The sequence below is a fragment of the Bombus vancouverensis genome, chromosome 3 (assembly GCF_051014615.1).
Source record: "Bombus vancouverensis nearcticus chromosome 3, iyBomVanc1_principal, whole genome shotgun sequence".
NCBI classification, from domain to species: Eukaryota; Metazoa; Arthropoda; class Insecta; order Hymenoptera; family Apidae; genus Bombus; species Bombus vancouverensis.
The window spans coordinates 18,824,868-18,847,415 of NC_134913.1; the positions used below are offsets into that span (position 1 = coordinate 18,824,868).

The following is a 22,548-nucleotide window of genomic DNA, read 5'->3' on the forward strand; positions in this document are numbered from 1 at the left end:
CGTTTAGGGATCATGGTCGCGGATGGATTAATAATACTAATAATAAATACAATAATATTAGTAAGAAAGTAATAAATCAATAAATATAAAAATATTATATTATTACGTATTTTTTTAAAGACCAGTCATTTTGACAGGTTTTGATAGAAAGTTAGCTTCGTGTAGTTCCAGTGTTGTGATTCTTATATGATTGGATCTATTTTATTCTCGAAGCTCCTGGTGTTTATACTTTAGGTGTTTATACTTTTAGTCGACGTTTTTCCATGAGGTGAGAATCTATGTCTGTTCAATAATGTTCAATAATATGATGGTCGAAATGTCGTGAGCGTCTCGTGAATTGTGCCTCGTGTGCGTACCGTGTTGAGGGTACATAGCGTAACGTCCTGTTAGCGATATTGTCCGGTGGTCTACTGTCGAAGTTTATGACACATTGTTTGCCATTGAGCGGACACGTCGAGCGCTTAAGATTTATAAGTTAAAGGTTGCAAACTTTGTAAGATGCATCGTGAGAAATTCAATCGTTGATATTCAGAAAGCTGAAAAGCAATCTTTCAAAAATAACAAATACGTTGTCCGTATCGTAAACTTGAGATAAGCTTACAAGCTTATATACTCAACAACTTGCCTCGTATATCTATCGCATTTGATTATGGGGCTATCGAGCTTGCAGCAACCTTTCCTTATTTTTGCATTGTCAAACATTCTCTGTAAATCATCAATGTATATATATTTAAGAAACGATATATATATATATATATATATATATATATATTTTCTACGAAGCGATGATTCACGTTGACTTGATAATTTCACGAACTTAGTTAGCTTTGAAATAGGAAAACTCCACTGTTCCAAGAATTGTACACAGAAGCACGATATCAATGTTGTTCCGTACTTGCAAATTGAACTACTCGAAAGATAAATAGAGACGAAACCTACACAGAGGCAACGTGTCTTCATTGTTACTTAACGTTCATCGTCGCTTTCGAAACGTGACTAGACAACATTTATCTCGATAAGACACCCAACGTATGAACCTTTTCCATTTTACTTCCATTGCTCGACCTACCGAGCACATTCCATAAAAGCTGATCGAACATCCCACCGGACACCACCTATTTTCATCTCTAAAACTACCTTCGAATCACGAAATTTTCCACTCGAAATGCAATTTCTTTCATTCGGGGGAATTCGCTTCGTTTCCTACTAATTGCGTGCCTTTGGTTAATCCTCTCTAATGAGTATTTTCAAAGAAGTCTTTCGCGTCGTAATGTTGCCAGAAGGGCAATTGTTAACACCTAAAAATAAGAGTAAATTGTACGCTTTACGGTAATATAGCAATAAATCACAGTAATTCATAGTAACACTTATATATAGCAATAATTAGTATATACAATTTAAATTTCTAAAAGCAAACCACTGCAAACCTACAAAGTTTCCACGAAAAGTTATGAATTTTGATTATTACAATTTCTCGGTAGGGAGGATCGTACCTTTGGCGACCGTTTGGAGGATTATCCCGAAACAAGATCGGGAACGTGTTACAGATATGATTATCGTCGGTACCGTGGACTAAGTTTGCCAGGCGAGGGTGAAAAAAAAAAAAGAGAACGAGAAGAAACGATCGGGGGCAGTTTCATCGATTAACCACGCGCTAATTAACGTTTCACTTAACAACCAGGTGAATGGAGTCTAACGACACGATGGAAAGATCCAGAATCTTGTTCTGCGGTGTTCAACGCGAGAACAAAGAGACAGCTGCAACGATGAAATATAAAATGGAAAAATGTCGAGAAATCGATGAAACGTTTACGGACCTCGCCTGATAAATGCATCGCGTTCTTGACCGGTCATCGAGGAGACGCGAGAGAAGGGAAGAAGCGTCGCTTATTAAAAGATGAATCCACACGCCGCCAGCAAAGCGTATTGATCTACCCTATGCGCGAATTTAAAGGCTTCCTCGATTGCGAAAATTATTTTAGTTTCTCCCGTAACGTTTCCCCTTCCAACGATTCGCAATTCGCTCGAATAAACGATTAATCATGCCCGATTGCTTCGCTCGTCAATTTTCGGCGGTTTTATTTCGACCAGCTGCGAATGTTCTTCGAGTTCCACTTTCCTTCTAAACGAGAACTACGTACACGGATGAGAAACTGTTACAAGGTTCCTGGTCGTTGAGACTCCGCGAGAGAAATTTCACAGTTACTTTCCGCGATTCTGTGCAAGCCGCGAACGAGTGACCCGGTCGAAGCGTTAAAGATGCACGCGCGTCTTGGAGCGAATAGTTTCGCGGCGCAGACTCGTCCCGCTAATTTACCAGCACGCGTTCATCATTCAGGCGTCCAGGAAGTTTTCCAGCGATATTAAAGCAAGCATGTCGTTCCACATATTAAACACGTTCCGCCGGCGACCGTTCGTAGACTATTGCCCGAGCAGCGAAACGAAGGAACGTCGACTTTTATAACTGCCATAAAATTGCGATTTTCAAAGTTCAAATCTTCCGAACTAATATAAAAGAAACTGGCGAAAAGAAAAAGAAGCATAACCGGAGATCTCTGTAAAAATTGTATTAAGAGGTATTCCGAAATGATTAAAGTTCTATTTAAAGTATGCAAATACAGCGCATTATTAAATACGTTTCCGGAGGAATATTCAAACAGGTTGAAACGAGGAACGCTTGATCCACGGTGAAGAGCCGCTCGAGGCGCGACCGTAAGGAATAGAAGAACTCGTGCGAGGTCTCGAGCAGAAGGTAAACAGGTCGGCGTGGAAATGGAATCACCGAGATCTCTCGGCTTTAAAGGATTTCCCAGGCTGCCTGACCCGAATGGATCCTCCGAGGCTTCCTCGGTCGCGCCGGATTTCTGGATACATATATTCTATTAATATCGGAAGGTCGATGTATTTCTCGTACCGAGGTGAGAGAAACGTCGTTCGATTCGCCACACGTCCTGATGGGATCTGTCTAGGTTCGAAGAATTCTAAGAAGCTCGCGCGATCGCGTACGTTACGTGTATCTAATCTAAACTTACATTGAAATATAATTTCGCAGAAAAGAGGAGAATACGTTCCGTGTAAATAATCCGTCTAACTCTATCCTTTCCATAACTCACGATAATGAACCTGAAATATTATGTAAATTGCGCTGTCTAACCATTCGCATTAATCCAAGTTTCGCTCCCTTGCTTGGACCTGGAACCAACCGGCTGAATTATTCAAACGCACGATCGTCTAATTGAATTTTCCCTTACGTTACGTCATACTAACGAGCAGAAGAATCGTGTAGCTCGAACGCACGTCAGGTTCGCGGGCGTTCTCCGATTCGTCAACAAAATATTCGTCGGTAATCACTCGAGGACGAAACACGAGTTGGTTGCGTGCCAGCGAGTAGTAAAGACAGCCACGGCTCAGACACGATACGAAGAACCCTCCAATTAATTAAGCGGCGTACACATCTACCGTTGGTAGTTTTGGTAAAAAAAAAAAAAAAAAAAAAAAAGAAAGAGAGACGAAATGGAAAATGTAGCTGTTTCTTGCGTACTTTAACAAGCAGCCAACGCGACGAGAAGCGGGATGGCCATGCAAACGGAACAAACACGAGTTATCCATTAATTCGGGGTGGTAATTGCGGTCTTAAAATCCCGGCTGGCTCGCGCCAAAAACTACCACGACGATCGAACAAAAAGAAACGCGAAAAGGAACAACATGCATAGTGCTTGGCGATATTTGCCGAGCGTGAAATTGCTTCTGGCTAGGACAACAAAGAAAAATGAATTTTAAACTCCAGCTTTACGAGTTCTATTCTTCCTTCGAAGAAATCAATTTCTGTTTATTAGGGGGATACCCAGCTAATAGTAATTACCATGTTTTTATCTTCGTTTTATACAAACGTTCTGGCAATCGCTCGTAGCAACGAAATTACAAACGTTTATATCAATCGATAGTTTTATAAATACGACAAAGCTCACTGAAACCTGTATACAGATTTGTTTCGTCTATTAATTACGTTCTTCATATTCTTACGTATTTATGCATTTTGTACTTTTAAATTTCCATTAAATGTACAAATATTTGTAAGCTACGAGTGATCGCTACGCTGTATACATGGCGATACCTTTGACTCATAAAACGACCGTAATTATCGCCAAGTATGTTTCTTCGTCACGTACTTTACCCTTGTCGTAGAATCTTCTTACAACGATTTTCATTGCTTTCTTTGGCCAGCAAAGTAAACTGGATGAGAGAGGCTTTGCTTCCATAAATAAATACGTAGAAATGGGTCACGAAGTGGCCTACAATTAATCGCAAACAAAAATAGGAAAAATGTAGAGAGAAAATAGTAATAAAAGGAAAAAAAAACAGCGTGATACAGGTCCAAGAAAAAGGTAGATGCCAGGCTGGGGTAAATCGACTGGAGGGGTGGGTGGTGTCTAGCCGCTGTAGTCAACCGGCCGCATAAAAGGGCTGCTAACGAAGCTCTGATTGCAGGCCGAGCGGTTTCGATTGGACCGTGATAAAAAGTCAGCGTGCAAGGTGTCCGAGCATAGGGCGGCTGCTGTAAAAGCGTACTAAAAATATAATGCTTGCTCGCGTCGCGTTGGCGTGAAACCGCGTTTTGTTCACGCGGTGTGTCTATCGATGTGACCCCGATACAAGTACGCAGCTCTAGAAAAAAAACACAAGCCCGCTTTTATTGTTCGCAATAAACTGGCAACGCCCGACGAGGGTATAATCTCCATGTTCCTCGTTGTCGCCAGAACGTCCGTATTTCATAGATACGAGGACGAATCGCGTTTAAAATTACATTCGCTTAGAAAAATTCTAAGATATTCGTTTCTTCTTTGTTTCTCTGCGAAACACGAATAGGGGGAATCGTTTTGTCATCGATCGGAGTTTCTAGCGAGATGGTTCGTTGAAATGCGTTTTATCTTAGAGCGATCTATAAAAAAAAAAAAAAGGATGCAACGCAGAGTAGCTATTTATAAACCAGGGTACATAGACGTTCCATTTTCCCGGTGGCTTTCAAAGAAGCGCAGTCCCAAGGATACCGTATGCTTCACTACCTAAGGAAAACGTGTCACCTGCTGTTGAAAGTGCTCTGTGACAATTATTGACTCTGATAGCGACTACCGTATTTCTAGAGGTTAACAGGGGGGGGATGGACTATTCGAAGATGTTGATACACATCGTCGTAAAAACTGGACAGACCAGAGGAACGACTAATAAATAGTGGAGGAGGAAAGTTGGAAGTGAGCGAGCGAAAATTTCCTCCGCGGAATCTCGGAGAATATAGAGCGAGGATTGGCCTATTATTTCTCGAGACTTGTCACGAGAACTGGAAGAACTTTCTTCTTATTAAACCTCTGGGAACCCTTCCCCGGCAATAGTATCGCGGCGATGTCTCGTGTTCGTAAATCTACGCATTTTAACCAGCTGTTAACGCAATTCTGAATTATATTTTTCATCTGGAAGTCAGCTTATTTCGCTCGGGCAGAATCGAGCCTACGAAACCTCTACGATCTCATCTACGACGGTAAAATAATTTGTCGTTGTTTTCTTAAGAAGATCCGATGAAAATGTCGAGGAAGGGTTACACAGTTGTAAAAAGCAAGCAGCGGTGAGTTAATTCGTTCTTTGGGGATAGCTTATGGAGGATACGTCCGCGAAACAGCTGACTCGGTGCAAAACTACCAGCTAGCAGTCCAGACAGACAGAACGAAGAACATCATCCCCTTTAGAAGGGCTCCAGACAGACGAACCCTCCAGGCAACAGCCCTCTGTTCCCTCCCCGACAGCGACGACCGTCCCATCGCCATAGCAACCCCTTGGATTCAGCAGCCAACCTAACCAACCGATTTGCCCACACTCCCGGTCCCCTGTTCGTTGTTCGAACATTTACATCAAACACGACGTTTCTTTCTTTCATTTTTTTACGCACTCGAAATCAGGCAATCCTTTGTTTCTTCGTTGCGATACGCTCGCGTGTGCGAGCGGAGTGGCTGCGCATCGGCGATTTCAATTTACCTTTCATTTTTACGATTGGGTAAATGTTACGGTTCGTCGCGTGTACCGTTGTAATTGGAAAGTTTCTGTTTCGCGGGGATTGCCGGATCAATTGCGAAGAAAAGCTTAGACACCCTTTGTTGCCTCGTATCAAAGATCACGATGTAGCTCGTGAATCATCGTCGGCGATGCTATACCGTTTTTCGTTGTCTTTGCTCCGTTTGTTTAACGTTTTCTGTGCTTTCTCTCTCCCGAGTTATCATTTCTTCTTCTTCTTCGACTTTAAGGAGAGAAAAGTTACTTAGAATAAGTAACTTGGAAAAGTCTACCTCGTAGACGTAGTTTCTCCAAGCATAAAATCACGTCGCGAATAAAAGATTCTGCCTATTCGCCTGCCATTACAGAAACCACCGCTTCGAGGATAAGTCATGGCGTTCTCTGCGTGAAGTCGCGGGATAGCTCAGCGGGCCGAATGATGGCCGCAATTTCTGAAATTGCCGCTACTTTTTTTTTCGCTTCTCGTGTCTTCTGCTTCAATTGCTTACGTCACGAAGCTGTTCTTTCTTCCACCTTCTTAAGACCACCGAACGCCATCGAACCTGCGTCAGTCGCGTATCGTAATTCATTCCTTTTTCGTCGAAAGCCAACGACAAACGCCACAAACAACGAAAGCCACTCGTCGGATAAAAGATTCGTGCGAAAGGAAAAATGTTGTTCCCTGTAACGACGAAAGCTCTTCCATTATTAAGCGCGTTCACGGTGTCGATCGTCGCTCAAGATACAAAGACTACGGTGTTTCCGTTCGCCGGAAATGGCTCCGTCCTGGAATCACCGAGCAGAGAGGAATCCGCGCTTCGACCGGATATGACGCGTTCTTCCGAGCTTCTCGCGCGTCCTCCCACTCTACCTGTACCTGTCAATAATTATCTCCTCGGTAACGTTTCGCGTGTTTCTTTAATCAATTATCGTGACGAGGACGTGGATAGATATTGGAAAATGCTAACGTTGTTACGCTTTTCAGCGCCGCAGAGAACGTTTATTCATCACAGGGGCGAAAACGTGCCGCCTTACGTGTACGATAATCCACATTTCAGCTACCCAGTAGCGCACTCGATCGATTACCCGCTTGGACCATCTTCGAAGCAGCTCGTAATCGTCAGCTTCATCGGTTTACTGTTGCTGTTCGCGGTTATTCAGAACACGATCGTGAACGCGAAGCGCAGAGACATTTTGACGGACGTGCTGTCTGCCAGGAAGAAAAGAGAGCTGTATGCTGCGTACAATTTCGATTCAGTGGTAAGGATTCGACGCGTAAACATTCCGTGGTTCGTTCTGTAATAAAGATATTCTTTATATCGACGATAATTCGATGCGAACTTTCTTATAGCTTTATAACGAGATGGTAGTTGAAAGTTTTAACGATCAGATTTCTTTATCTTACTCGCTATGTTGGTCTCAGACAGCGGAACAGGAAGACGTTCTCGAAGAAGACGCTAGGGTACGATGTATACAGAGAACCGTGTGCTTGGAGAATCGGAAGCTCTCGAAAGCGTTCGGCGCTACCGGCAAGATACTCGCCAAGTACTTAACGTGAGTTCCAGAACACGACGATATTGCTTCGCGGCCAGTTTCCAGCGCGACGCGGCGTAGAAATTTAATATTCAGAGTGTCGTCACGCGAACGAACGCGAGTCGTGGTATCCGGACCGGGAGAACTTCGACGTATCCCACTCTTATTTCTCGAAATGCCATTTGCACGCCGTAGGAATATCGACACGTTGAATACCACGGCGGTTTTACAAGGTTTGGCCAGGGCGTCACGATGAATTTTTTATTATGCGATACATATAATATATGAAATATTACCTACAAGAGATATGTTGCGGTGTATAATCATCGTTTTAATGAGTTTATCTTACGCAGTTTCGCTCGATTCACTTATTTTTTGCGATTATGAATTATCTCATATAGCTTGTTCGCATTGCTAAATAATTGTTCCGTATCGTTACGTCCTGGGACCTGCCATAAACTATAATCCATCCCTGAGTCATACTTACTCGAACCCGCGACATTGTTCGCTAAGTTAAAAGCGGGTCTTCCCATGATCGACAGCCACTGCTTGGGGTTGTACATACTAAATTTATATTTCATGTATAAATAAAACTATTTTTATATGTTTTATACTGAATTCACGCCATTCTAATAACGACGGTAATAATAAAAAATGTATAGCTACTGTATACCAATCTTGATACACCGATGGCGTTCAGCGTGTTAAAGATGCTTCTCACTTTCCTGTCTTGGCAAGGAATACCGCGGTTGTGGATATTTCGCGAGGAAGAGGAAGTCGATTCAGATTGTTCGTGTGCTTTCAGACGAAGCGTGGAGAAATCTTTGAAATCGTCTTCTGGCTGGTTCCGATTGGTACGGGATGCCGGGGAGGCAGGAGTTCGCGGTGAGGAGTGCGAGGTGCTTTACAGAGGCTGCGACGAAGAAGTTTCCTCAGGATCGTAGAGAAACACGCGATCAACTAAAACACAATCAGAATATGTACGTTGCATGTAGAAATAAAACATACGATAGTAAGAAGAAGAAGAGGGATGCGTTTTATTTTTTATTCGCAGCTTTCCTGATACCGCGTACAGTTGGCGGATTATCCAAGGGATACAGTGACTGTAATCTATGTTACTGTGTCATCTTTTGTGTCATATAAACTTTGTACGGATACGTGGAAAGTGGTCAATTTTATTGAAATAGTTACAGTTTACAATTATTAAACGAGAAATATATTATTAAACAAAATGTAAATACTTCCTACGGATTAACGATGAAATATATTTATGTATATGCTAAATGAGATATAGAAATGAACAGTTAAATAAATTAATAAAACGGTTAAATAAACAATGATTCAGAACGTTTTTTTTACTAATTATACGATTAAAATTAAATACCTCGAGCGACTTTTGATCAAATTTATTATTATTTATTATATCTTGATAGAAAAAAATTTAGTGTTGGATAGTAAAGAGATTAGGATGAAAGATTTATCAAAATATTTCTTCCCTTCCTTTGTTTCTTAACTTGTCCTCTTCTTAGAGATATACAAATTTATCCTATTCATTAAAATATCGTAATACCGGAGAAAATCCTTGGGAATAATCCCGATGTACTACAGGTGGGAAGCAATAAAAGTGTTGACAGACAGGGAAAATTTGGAAATTTCAATGGGCCCTATACTTGTGGCCTCTCATGACTCAAAGTAATTAAAGAAGGTGTACGTGATCATAATTCACCTCCTTCCCTGTGCTAGAAATGCCAAAATCGTGGTATAAAAGACAACTGTTAGTCAGTTGAAAGCACAGTGGAACTAAGACCTCCGCCATGACTTGAGTAGCGAGACAGTTGCGAGTGAGTAGTGAGGAAGTTGCGAGTAGTTACAGGTGAATCGTAAGTTGTAATAATCAAAGTTCGCGTAAGGTAACCGTTGCTTCCTGCTTAAATTCCAATAAATAACTCTGCAGACATCACTAACCAGAGAAGGTGAAAGTTTCTACAAATTTTCGGTACTGGTCAAGATTGAACAAAACAGGAAACGAAACATTCGGCAGAACTGTTCGTGAGCGTGAGTTCGTGATAGTGAACTGAAACGAAGTCGAAGCATCTTCCACGACGAGCGAGTAACAAAACCCGGATAACACCATCGCCGATGTCGAAGACAGGTGCATTGCTAACCATAAGCTAACGTGATTCGAAACAATGAAATCGAAAGACGAACCTATGCGACGAAGATTAAAAACAATTGGTGAAAAGAAAGAATTGAAAGAGCGCCTAAGAGCTGCCATCGCTTTGGAGATGTTGCACGGCGAAGACAAAGAAAACGAGGAAGAAGAAGTGCGCGAAGTGTCCAAAACACGCGTAGGAGTCGACAGTAGCACGTTTTAACATTTAGAAACGTCACAAAGTTCATGAGCACGTTCAGTGGTGTCGACAACGTCAATGTGCAAAGCTGGTTGTTGGATTTTGAGGAGATGTGCGACCTTTGCTATTGAACCGATGTGCAGCGCGTAATATACGCGAAGAGGCTTTTACGTGCTTCGGCAAAATTGTCGTTCCACTTCGAAAGGTGTTGTAAAAGTTGAAAAACGACGAAGAAAATGCTGAGTACCGAATTTGAGTAAAGAGTGGATGCGTACAAGGTGCATAAAGACTTGTGTCGAGCCAAAAAGAAAACCGAGACATACCAGGAGTATGTCTACGAAATGTTCGACATAGTGAACCGAGTGAGTCATACAAAATCCGTAATAAAATACATCATCGACGGAATTCGTGACGAACAAAGTTAAAAGAGAAGCTTGCCCTGTACGAAGCCACGAAAGAAAATGCGAAGACGAAAGCCAAACGGGTTGAAGAAAGATCGAAGAGGACGAGTCGGATCGAGAGGATCGAGAGGTACCAAATGTTTCGATTGCCTGGAGTACGGACACATCCCATCGAAGTCCAACAACCTGAGTAAGTCACCTTTAACTTACACCATAGTAGTGTAGTGTGTAGCGATTGTTACACACGAAACGTTGTAGAGATGTTAAGTTCAGAGACTGCAAGTTTAATGCTAATGCGCGCTAATTGCGTAAGAAACCCATCCCCCGGTCGAGAAACTGTTACAAAATTAAGGATTTATATTTTACCGTTAAGGCACTTCGTTGCTTGAAAACATCCTCCAAGTCGAGAAGTTCCTTAGGTTTACTGTTCGATCCGATGGGAAAAGCGAACATTTCCACCCGCGAGCGACCGTTGGCGAGGCAACCAACACCCCATCGCTAGTTCAGTATAAATATCGCCTTAACAAACATAATTGGACTTGCTACTAACTATTCTATCAGTCAACATCTTGACTTAAACACCGTGGAAGTAAACGTGAAGGAAGTAGACGTTTCTACTCGTAAGATAGACAGCAAAGATTGTAACAGACTGCCAGAGGTGTTTAAAGTAGCTGTAGAAGTAGAAGCTCTCCCCGGAGAGCGCGGGGTGGCCACGAAGGTCGTCTCCACAGAAAAACAAAAAATGAATTTAATTCAGCAAGATGAGCAAACATCCTCGGCCATAATTCTCGAAGATACCGAGCGTGGATATGGAGTGTCAAAATTACATCGATTCCAACGCGTTGAGTTTGTTGGACAACGCTGAATCTCCGTGCAAGGATAGTGCAAGGAGAAATTGTTAGATCTTTGAACAAGATCTCGAAGATGGACGCAAATGAAGTGGCAGGCGAATGGAAGCAGTTGCGAATCGATGCCCTGATGAAGAATGGCAAGAAGGCGAGTTGTAAGGAGAGAACGAAAAGAATGAAATTCCCTCGCAGTTGCTTCATTTCCAAGTGCAGCGGAAGGCGAGCACAAAGGTGGGTTCGAAGTCGTGGGTCATTGATAAAGACAGGGATGCGAGTAGCGGATAAGTAAAAAAGCAGACGGTATTAATGACTTTTAATTTTAATTACAATATGCTGTGTTGTGTTTTTTTTGTTCTTTATCTGCTACAAACATCGACATCTAGCCTGAACTATTTTAGATAGCAGTCCGTTCTCTATACACGCTCCATTTATACTCACTCCCTCTCTCTTTCTCTCTAATATCGTTCGCCCTCGTCGTCGGAATTATAAAAAAATATCAAATCACGAACAGAATGGAGACAAACGGCCGCACGTACTACACTCCTTTTTGTTTTGTCTGTTACACATATTCTTTCTTTATGTTTGCTCGTTCGTTCGTCATTTTTTTTTCTTACCACCCACCCTTTCGATCTATCTAACTGTCACGATCATTGTTTTCCCCAGTCCTTGCGCGTCACTAATTATACAGTAACGGTATTCCATTATTATCGTTATATAACATTAAGGCATTACATATTTATAAATTCTTCGCGTTCACTCGCCACTATACAGCAATACCATGTTAAACTCGTAAACTTATGCTTAAATAGACGTGAGATCGCTCGTTGCAATAGTTCAGGCTTCAAAGGAAAAAAAAAAGAACACATGAGAAAAGAACATTATGTGAAACAGGCTTGTAAATCGGGCCGGAAATGGTCTTCGTACGTATCGCGTTCTTTCGCCTTTTCCACGCAACCAACTTCGTTTTAGTCGTGTTTATTTCGATATTTATGAGACTCGGATAAATTTTTTGATTGGCCATTAAAATTGTTTTTTTTTTTCGCCAACGTACAAATAGAAGGGGAAAGGAACGAATATTCCGTCGAAGACCATCCGGTGCCAGATGCGCGCTCATTCCTTGTTCCGGCTTTCTTTCATTCATTCACACTCACACACCCTTCAGTTTACGCGCTTCTTTCACACTCATTCTCGGCCGAAAGTACACGCACACGCGTACATACACACATACACAGCATCTTATTTTGTCGGCTATCACTTACACGCACGCAGCTTAAATGTCCTGCTAATTATCGTATCGTCAATAAATTAGACATATTTGTCGAGGCAACGTAGTTTGCACAGGCAGGCAGCAGGCAGTTGACGAAAAATATTTCGAAACACCCACGCTTTTCGTATTTTTTTTTTTTCTGTATTTTCCTCTGTCTCGTAGTTCTCAAACATCCTCCGCTACGACAGCGGAAATGAATAGAACGTTACCGCGTTTCCATTATCGATCGTGAAGATATTCCATTGGACGATCGATCGATCGAGCTATCAGTTTTTCGTGCAAATTATTGATAATTATTTTGTTCGTTCTTGAATTCGATCATCTGAGTTGATAAAACATCAACGGAAGTCCTATTTGTGAATTGAACGGGTACAGTTTAACGCATACTAAAAGGAAAATTATTCCATTGGGTCATTGGATCGATCGATCAATCCTTATGTCGAAGCGCATATAGATAAAATAATTTCGACCAATGCATTTTCATTTTAAAACGAACTGTATTAATTAAGTAAAAAGAGAAAATTGAATCAACCTGGCGGAGGGTATCGTCTAATATGCATAACCATGCATAAGGACAAAAATGTCGAAATACGAAGACTACTAAAATTTAGAACGTAGAAAAAAGAAATTAATGTAAAATACGCTTATCGATAAAAGAAATAAGTAAAAAAAAAAGCAAGAAGAAAACGCGTTGCAATAGAACAAGAACACGCACCGGTATAAAAACACGTTTCTTCGCTTTTTATTTTGCTTTATTCTGTATAATTCATAATCTTTCGTTAAATCTACGATGCGATTTAAATAATAGGAAGTCTCTGTGATTTATCCCGAAAGCATCGTCGCTCGAACGCGAAATACGAAAAAAAAAAAAAAAAAAAGAAAAGAAACTAAAAATGAGTAGTAAATCGTAAGCGTAAAGCGACGTGCCGAAGAGAACTTACCTACCCGTTTTTCAATCTAATGCTTGTCGATCGATCGATCGCATTAAGTAGATCGTTTCTCCTACCGTACAAAAACTGAATCCACAATTATGCCGACTACCACGATATAATTGATTAATCAATTAAACTATCGAGCCGATACAATAATAATATTAATATTAATCATTAATCAATAATATATACAACATTCTTGCTAAACGCTATTACCTTCTTTTTTGACCTGTCTCTAGCTTGGAGCGTGACACGCGCATAAAGAGAAAACGAAATCATCCGTTGGTTTATATAGAAAATAGTTGGTAAAGAATAGGTACAACACGAAGTCAGAGTAGAGTATTACTCCTGGGAAAAAAGAAAATATTCTCTCTGCGCGTGTGTGAATCTTTCCTTTTCCTCTCTCTCTCTCTCTCTCTCTCTCTGTCTCTCTTTGCGTTGTCGACGACTCCTTTTTTGACTCTTCTCTTCTATATGTGGTTTACCTTATACAATTTCATTTGTTTTGCTCGCTATTTGTGTGCTCTGTTTACTTCCATCCGGAGACATTTGTTTCACGCATATGAGACAACACGCACGACGTCCACGCCGTGCTCGAGAGAACCATCTTCTTATCTATTTTCTTTCATCTCTTTTATTCTTACAAACGAGGTTGAGGTTTTCGACGAGCGGTGTGTATTTCCGGCCACGCCGCGCTCCAGAGAACCGTCCTCTTATCTATTTTCTTTCATCTCTTTTATTCTTACAAACGTGGCAGAAGTTTTCGACGAACAGTGTGTATTTCCGGCCACGCCGTACTCGAGACAACTGTCCTGTTATTTATCTTTTTTTCATCCCCTTATTCTTACAAACGAGACGCAGGTTTTCTCGTTCACGACAAAGACGTCAAGTCACTATGATCTTGGTAAATTCTTCTACCGCTGCGCGATCGTACAACACGCGACACACACGGTGTGCGATCTTGCACTAGCTATAATTTCGAATGTTCGTGACGAGCATTCACTTTTCTTTCCTTTTCTTCCTTCGTCACGAATCTTTTAAATTTTTTTTTTTCATTTTTCTTGATGCGTTTTCCGTAGCTCGACGAGTGATCTCGACCGAGCGGAAAATCGAGCAAAGATAGTAAGGGTGAACGTTGCTCTAACAGACAGTGGTTTGGGTGTGCGTATTGAGGACCGCAAGATCACGACGCAGTGGCTGCCGATTGCGAGATCGTGCGCGTCATTGAAACCTTCAGTTGGCGATATATCGATGAACTCGGTGGGTCGTTAAACAAATGTGGCCATGATCTATGGTATAAAAGTTTTCACTCGTTAGAAGAAAAAGAATGGCAGTCCTTTTCTTCTGAAAGGTGTAACTGTATGTCCGGCCAGACAATCTGGAAGACGCGTTCTTGTAAAGCGAGTTCCATGAAGGAATTCGCTTTCGACGGGAATGAACAACAATGCGTGGTATCAGCAAGAAATCTTATTTCGTTTGTGAAAAGTATAAAGAAAATGTAAAGAAATCTAAAGAATTTAAAAGAAATATAAAGAAATGAAATAAACAGAAGAAAATGGTATCTTCGTGATCAAAAAGAGAAAAGTGTTTTCATCGACAGTTTTGCCTTTGCGTTTTCTTTTTTTTTCATACGAGAGGATCCTGCTTATATTTTCTTATCTTTCCTTTTTTTTCTTTTCTTTTCTTTTCTCGCATTCGGTTCGTCCTTACGGTCTTTGATACAATCACTACCCACAATACATTCATTGTCGTACCGATAGATATTATTATTATTATTGTTATCATTATTATAATTATATCCTATGTACAAATCGACATCGCCGATAAACGGCACATTATGATTAAACTTAAGCGACAAACGTAAGATTAAACGTAAGATTAGAGTTACTAGGGACCAGTCATAATTTGTCATGCTAATAGTATAGGTAGCAACACGCCCGATAGAATTTTTTACTATCATCGCAATTCATTCATGGCCGTCATCGTCATCGTGATTATATTTTCAGGATCGTCGGCATGATTTGCATTGTATCATAAACATAACATTCACACACTAGTGCCGCAGCAGTTCTTTTTCTCTCTTTTTCACTCTCCCAGTCAGTTTTAATTCGTGTTTGGAATATATTCAGCCGTAATATGACCGTGTTCGTTCGCTCGCCCTAAACGTTTAACTACGTACACCTAATCTTCTTCGTTCTCTTCTTGCCTCTTTTTTTTACTTCGATTAACTTAATCGCGGTAAGTTACTGCTGTCTATCGCTTTTCTCTTCATCCAGTTTCGTTAAAACATCTTCAAATGATCGATGTTCGTATAACGCTATAAATTTTTATGGCTCCTTTGTTCGTAGAGTTCCGCTCAAACGTCATTTAGTGATAATTTCTAACTGTGATACGTATGCTTTCTTTAAGGGCTTTTTCTAACTAAACGAACAACAAAATAAGATGAAATACACAGAACAATCAGAGGCGTGTTACTCATTAAATCGCATATATATATATATATATATATATATATATATATATATATATATATGCATATATATATATATATATTTCTTAAAATTCTCTTTTGTTTTTCTCGTGTCCATCCACGAACCATGTACACCACTATATTTTATTAGACTTAGCATGCTTAGAAAATATTTGAAAAATGAGTCTATTGGAAGGTGGCTGTTCAATCGACTGGCATCTTCGTCACTATACACACATTTTCTTTTTCGATAGCCGTGTGAGCAACAACTGTCCGCATAGTGACATCTACTTGAAGTTTCGTCGATTTTTTCTTCGCTCAAGTTGTGAAGCAAATGTATGTTTCTATCCCATTGTCTTCTCGTTTTCTATTAGCGCAGTGTGCCCGGACTAGAACAAGCCCGCTACCCATTGTTGACTAATAACCGAAACGTTATCCGTATCAGCCTTTAGACTCGACTAAACGTTTTACTGGCCAACTGTGTGAAGAACTATTTTCCTTGTGCTCATTTTTTTCTATTGATTTTTCCACCTGACCGAGCCACACGTGTATGTATTCTCATCCTCACACTCAGGTCCTCGATTTCTCACCTTGCATCTTCTTCGTCAGACGCAGAACGTTCTAGTAACGCGACAACTTAAAGGACTACAAAAAAAAAAAAAGAAAAGAAAAAGAAAATAAAGTGAAAAAATAACAGCGTCGAGCGATGTGCTCGGAAAGCTATTCAACTGCATCGTACGTCACTTTTTCATTATTAACAATTAATAAAGACTCCTTCACGATTTTAATCATATCGACGTTAACACAAGACAACAATATTATCTAAATAATTCGCTAGACCTGATACGGTTCGCGTATGTGTCCCGTCTGCGCGTCCGATTTTTCTTTTTTTTTTTTTTCATGTAGCTTCGTCCGATTGTATGCGGGAACGACAACGACGATAACGATCAGATTAACAACGACTATGACAACGACAATGATGAACGTATGATAATGGTGACAAATATCATGCCAACGATGATGATGAGGATGACGTAGACGTAGACGTAGACGTAGACGAAGACGAAGACGACGACGATGACGACGACGACGACGACGACGACGACGACGACGACGACGTACGCGACCACGTTGATCGTGCTCGTCTCGACTTATCCTTACATGGATACAAACACCATGGATCGTACAAGCGGCTTATGGGCTGGTGCGTTCGGTGGCTTGCGACGGGGTAGCGGGCGTTCCCCTGTGCGTCGTGGTGGCAATGATTCAATAGGGCGGTGGTGTTCACAGTCGTAATCGTGGTGGTAGTGGTTTCGGAGCTAGCACTCGGTAGTTACCTCCTGTCACGATACAGGAGATAAGTCTTCACCGCTAACGGCAAGCTCAGCGCATTCACTTTCTCGTCTATCTTATCCTTGCCGATTCGTTTTCGAATCACTCTTCGACAAAGATCCATCAAAGGCAATGGTTCAGCTGAAACAATTACGAATTACATTATTACTTCGTTAATTTTAAACATACATATAAGATATTATTTGAACGTTTAATGATTCTATCGTTACTTACGATCAAGTCCACCGATGTACTTCATCGTGATCTCACAGTGTCCCCATACAGCGGATACAATAGGATGCAGCTTTTTGCCTTTAAGGCCTTTGAATGCGATTCCAAGGTATTGACCATCCACAACGAAAGCTAACGTACCTTCGTCCATGTCCAAGACCACTGAAAAAGACATTTTTATCAGTACGTGTTACAAAAGGTATTGGTGTTTCGTGAAATTATAACGTTACTTACCGAGGAATTTGTCAGGAACAATGAACGTTTCGTCGGGTTTAAGTAGAGCCGGGTACGTGACACCGGCATTGTTCTTCGAGTCGTGCAAAAGCTTGTTTCTACCGAGATCCCAACCCCAACTTTGTTCGTTATTGCCAACCAGGCTCTGGTATCCGACGCTGTGAAGAGGTGCCTCTGCCGTCGCGACGCCCACTACGGCGTGCGTGCCTCTTTGCCTCGTGCTCCAGAACAGTTCCCAGACATGCATACCTTTCGTGTATCCTACCCTCCCCCTTATGCAATCTGTGCTTTGAGCCACTGGATGTCGGTGAAACGTTAATTTGTCATCGTCCTGAAACAGAAATCATTCACCAATAACACATACAGTACAATTACACGTAATAAATCTGTAGAAAGATACTATATTATAATTTACCTATATTTTTGTATACTTTTAATATTTTATCGTACAACTCGATGTTTTGTATAAACAGTATATGAAATTGTTAAATAAAATCGTTACCGTAAAATAGAATTGACTTAAACGATTTTTAGCCCTCTTTGTCTCTTAAGTAGCGAATATTAGTCCCCGATACTTGGAAAAATACGCGGTTGAAGCGTATAGCTTGCTTATCAGTGTAGAGACGTAGAAGGAAACTTTAGAAACGTAATACAAACGGAATAATGGATATATTTAAAAAAAAAACAACGCGTCAAACTAAACTTACAAACAGTAAAGAACGAAGGGATTTTGAAAGAACGGGAAAACGAAAGATTGTAGCGAGTACTCCAAGTTCACCGTGTGCATTCTTGAGATATATACCTTGACGAATATGTTGAGGCTACGGTCGTTGGCGTTCCAGCTATGATGAATCTGCGTCTCCCGCGAGGCGGGTGGCATGTCGAGCAGGACATCGAGCCGCGGTGGCCTCGCAAAGTGTTGCGCCAGCTCTCTTGGTACCACGGGTTTGTACGCTACGACGCCGCCACCGCCGACGCCAACTCCACCAACAGATCCAGCTGCAGCCTCACGTGTCACGCTTTTCACACCGCCTGAAAAAATAAAAATAAAAAGATCAGTTAGTCGTTCATTTCGTATCATATTCTATTCTATAATACCTTGACACTTAACGCGATTCTAATCCCGTAGAGGATTTCATTTCACATTCGAATCGCCTGTTAACGCTTAGCCAATCGATCTGTAAAGTATATCGCTGCGTGATCGAACGGGAAGATCTTCCTTTTTGACTTATAGAACGCGTTTTTGTTTTCTTCTTGTTATTATTTTTGTTTGTCACTAGTTATTGTTTACTTGGAATTGTTTCCAATTAACTGGTTATAAAGTACAGTATATAATAAAATACATCAATCTAGTGGTGTCAAAATTAATTAAAAAGTAACACTATCATTTATGACTAGATAAAGTTATAATCGAACGGTATGTAGCGGCACATAAGTCCATTTAAGACTATTAAGACTATTCAAATCATGTTGTTGTTTTGCCTCGGAGCATCAAGATCGCTAGGTTACGAGTAATGTAACAACAAATAGACTCCGGGCAAAACAATGTCGCCGCTACAAGCAACCGTCGAATGAAGACGAATTTGAATTTTTCCATTATCCCCTGACTAGTTAAGTACACGGATGCGATCGCGAGCGACAGCACATATCGAGTATCTAACGATATCTAGAGTATTTTCGAGTATCTTACGAGCGTCTATCGAGTCACGCGACGAGCATTCTACGAGTATTTATTCCGCTATCTTATTTTGCGATTTATACTTCGTACTAACGATTCGCGTATACGGCTGTATATTAATTTATTATTTTAAAGATATTCGACGGTTACAACAACGAGCAATCTCGTCATTAAACCTCACGTACCAACGTCCTCTTCATATAAACATCTACAGATACCACATGGTAAGAAAATATTAAAATTTATGAATTTATGAATTTTTAATTTCACGTTTAAGTCGTCTTATTTATCTTTAAATCATCTTTAAAACGTTTGTAATTGTGCCTATATTTTTGCTATACTTTTAATATATACTTTTATTTTAATGTTTTGCATAAACAATACATGAAATCGTTAAATAAAATCATTACCGAGAAATATAATTTGTTTTTTAAGTAGTGGATATTAGTCCTCGATACTTGGAAAAATGCGCGATCGACAAGTTGGCTTGTCCGAACGCGGTGCAACCGTACAACTCGGTGTGGCGCGCGCGTTTAGCTAAGCGTTAAAAGGCAGAATGTCGTACGATCATCGATCAGCCGGATACGTCGAACGAAAAGAAGATCGTCACTGAAATTCCACGCGGGCTAAATTTCCACGGGGTCGTTAATAATTCAGGGCGCGTCCGTGGGATTCTCGTGGCGCGGTATTCCGCAGATACCTGTGCTGCCAGCACCGGGTAGATTTGCCGAGGAACGGGGGAAAAAAGACTGGAAGAAAAATAATGAAGGGACCCCGTCCGGCGGGATCAGCAGACCTCGCTCAAGGTTTTTCGAAAGTTCGCCCTCTCTTTCCCGCGTTTGGTCTCTAGCCTCGAGAGAACGATATCCTTGGATGCTGGTTTATTTGCTCTGGCAGCTGTTCCCTAGCTGGTGCGCGCGTTCGAGGGTTCTGAAACGAGGGTTCTGGAAAGGAGCGCGAGAATTTCAAAGGGTCTACACGTCCGTCTTGCTTCCACTTGTGGCCAAAAAGCCGAGGGGTACTGATAGAAAGGCCCTTTCACGAACTTGCGTGTATCCGGCTCCAGACGACCTTTCGGCTCTCTTTCTCTTCTTCGAGGTTCGGCGCGTTCGTCGCGTACATCTCCTTTTTGTCTTTTTTTCGTTGTTGCCCCGAGACAACGAGACACCCTGGACCTGGCTACTGCTGAGTTTTTCCCCCCACTACACGAGATACCAACAGTAGCCCTCGCCGTGTCACACAGCTCACTGCCATGTATACTTGCCTCGTAAATTTCACGGGTGCAGCTGAGCTGCGAATTGGCTGCGGTCGAGGGCGACAAATTTCCCGAAAAGACAAGCGCGGCCAGGCTCGGGCGGACGCAGCGAGAGAGGGTCGTTGCACGATCGCGCCACCGAGACATAGAATGAATCTCCGGAAGCGAGCAAATGGCCAGTGTAAATCATGACAGAGGGACGCGCGATGGCAAGCTCTACACGATCTATGGAATTGATTCATGGCGACAAACGGTCTCCGTGAGATTTTTCTTTTAACGGTCCGGCCATCCTTTTAATCAGAATCGGAAATTTAATTGGCTAATTATCTAGGATATTTATACCAGCTGGATAATTACAGAGTTGTGGTTCGTAGTAGCGCATAGTTCGTGTTTCGTAATGTAGGTTTTATTGGCAAAGCTCCCGCGAACGAATTGAAATTTACATTTTGGACATCTTTACGATCGGGATATAAAGAGAATGCTTGGATGTTTGATAAAAAGAAAAAAAAAAAAAAAAGGAGGAGAACCGTTCGAATGCTAACTTTCAACGAGTTAAGTTTAATCAGCAAACTTTTTGTTTCGCGGTATTAAAAATTTATCAAACGACTGTGTGCTGCTGTGTTGAACTCTCCTCTCAGCTTGGTATTTTATACACACCGGGCTTCGCCAGAGGATAGAATCTCGGTCTCGAGGACCTGTTCGAGCTTCTACCTGAGAGCAGGTAGGTAAAATCGAGAGCGGTCAAAGGCCTTGACCCTGGACGAAGTCCGACGAGGTGAATCAACCTCTTAGACTCGGTCTCGACGCTGTATTGCATCATATAACGCTGCTGCGTTGGAAAGCTACTAAACCTACTAAACATATGTACTACGTATCTTCAAACAATAATAGGTACCTAAACTATCTGCTTGTCCCAGATAATCTGAACTTTACGATATTACTCTACTCCATATGCTATTTTAATCAACGAACGAGCCTTTCGGAAATTAAACCGATGCAACTCGCCTTTCCGTAATTTCATAATCTCGTTATATAAGTACACGATTTAATCTTCAATTTTCAAGAAACGAACAACTTACTTTCACGAGTTAGAGAAGATGAATAATGGTAAATTCTAAAGTAAATTAATAAAAAAAAAAACAAACAAACAAACAATTCTTACACGATCATCGAACTTTTTACATGTTTCGATTTATGCGGTTGACGAATGCAGCATCCGAAAATGTAGCTCAAACTCAACTCCTATGTATACTACGATACTACACGAACCCACCTACAAGCTATACGAAAGAGTTATTTAACCCTAATCTCTCGATGTATCATCCAACCAAAGTTACCTTCGACGCGTGAACCGGTTCTCGACGCCCACGCTCGATCCCTCTCACCCACCCAGAACTCTCGCGACGATCGCAGACACCCGAAATCATCGTGGTTCTTACTGATCGTATATTTCGATCGTGGTTCGAAGAAAGGTGTGTTCCTAACCTGAAATCTTTTGGCCCATGTTTACGGCCCGATAGGGGGACCGATGGTGATGCCGGTGCTGAAGACGATGTTCGAGGCACTGTTTTCCAAGGGGTAGTTTGTGCCTGAGGTGCCAGGCGACGCCAGTGATGGTAGTGGCGTCCGCCGTGGTGGTCGTGGTGACGTGGTCGTGATTACGATGATGATGGTGATGATGATGGTAGCGGTGGTGGTAACGGCTGATGGTCGGTGGCGTAGCAGGTACCGCGCCACCGTCTATTCCTCCGCCGCGACCTCCGCCTCCTCCAACGCCTCCTCCGCCGCCTCCGCCGCCGCCTCCTCCGCCTCCGCCGCCGCCCCTACCGGGGCTACCGCCCCCGCCGCCCCCGCGGCCGCTGCCTCCGTTACCTAGACCGCCTCCGGTACCGCCAGTCGCACTGTTTGCGCGGCCACCGCCCCCGCTCACGCAACGATTCGCTTTGTACCTGCAACGCGAACACAGTGGAAAAACCT

General features: G+C 41.8%; 2 protein-coding genes across 4 annotated transcripts in view; one reads left to right on the plus strand and one right to left on the minus strand.

Annotated features, from left to right (window-relative positions):
* Window positions 1-6,652: 6,652 nt before the first annotated feature.
* LOC117153931 (uncharacterized) lies at window positions 6,653-8,528 on the plus strand. The gene is made up of 4 exons (XM_033328449.2): window positions 6,653-6,937; window positions 7,025-7,299; window positions 7,463-7,593; window positions 8,378-8,528. The coding sequence occupies exons 1-4, from the start codon at window positions 6,712-6,714 to the stop codon at window positions 8,514-8,516; spliced, it is 771 nt and encodes a 256-aa protein (XP_033184340.1). The 5' UTR covers window positions 6,653-6,711; the 3' UTR covers window positions 8,517-8,528.
* Window positions 8,529-11,473: 2,945 nt separating this feature from the next.
* Window positions 11,474-22,548, minus strand: part of LOC117154319 (protein gustavus) — a 156,609-nt gene continuing 145,534 nt past the window's right edge. For all 3 annotated transcript variants that reach the window (XM_033329225.2, XM_033329221.2, XM_033329222.2), the window contains exons 2-6: window positions 22,057-22,520; window positions 18,441-18,670; window positions 17,639-17,969; window positions 17,408-17,566; window positions 11,474-17,314 (exon numbers count right to left, since the gene is read on the minus strand). In XM_033329225.2, the coding sequence (XP_033185116.1) occupies window positions 17,175-17,314; window positions 17,408-17,566; window positions 17,639-17,969; window positions 18,441-18,670; window positions 22,057-22,520 (1,324 nt within the window). In that variant the 3' untranslated portion in view covers window positions 11,474-17,174. The remainder of the gene's footprint in view (window positions 17,315-17,407; window positions 17,567-17,638; window positions 17,970-18,440; window positions 18,671-22,056; window positions 22,521-22,548) is intronic.

Coding starts and splice junctions, on each gene's coding strand:
- LOC117153931 (XM_033328449.2), top strand. CDS start 6,712: ATGTTGTTCCCTGTAACGACGAAAGCTCTTCCATTATTAAGCGCGTTC. Junction 6,938..7,024: donor TGTCAATAATTATCTCCTCG/GTAACGTTTCGC, acceptor TACGCTTTTCAG/CGCCGCAGAGAACGTTTATT. Junction 7,594..8,377: donor ATACTCGCCAAGTACTTAAC/GTGAGTTCCAGA, acceptor GTGTGCTTTCAG/ACGAAGCGTGGAGAAATCTT.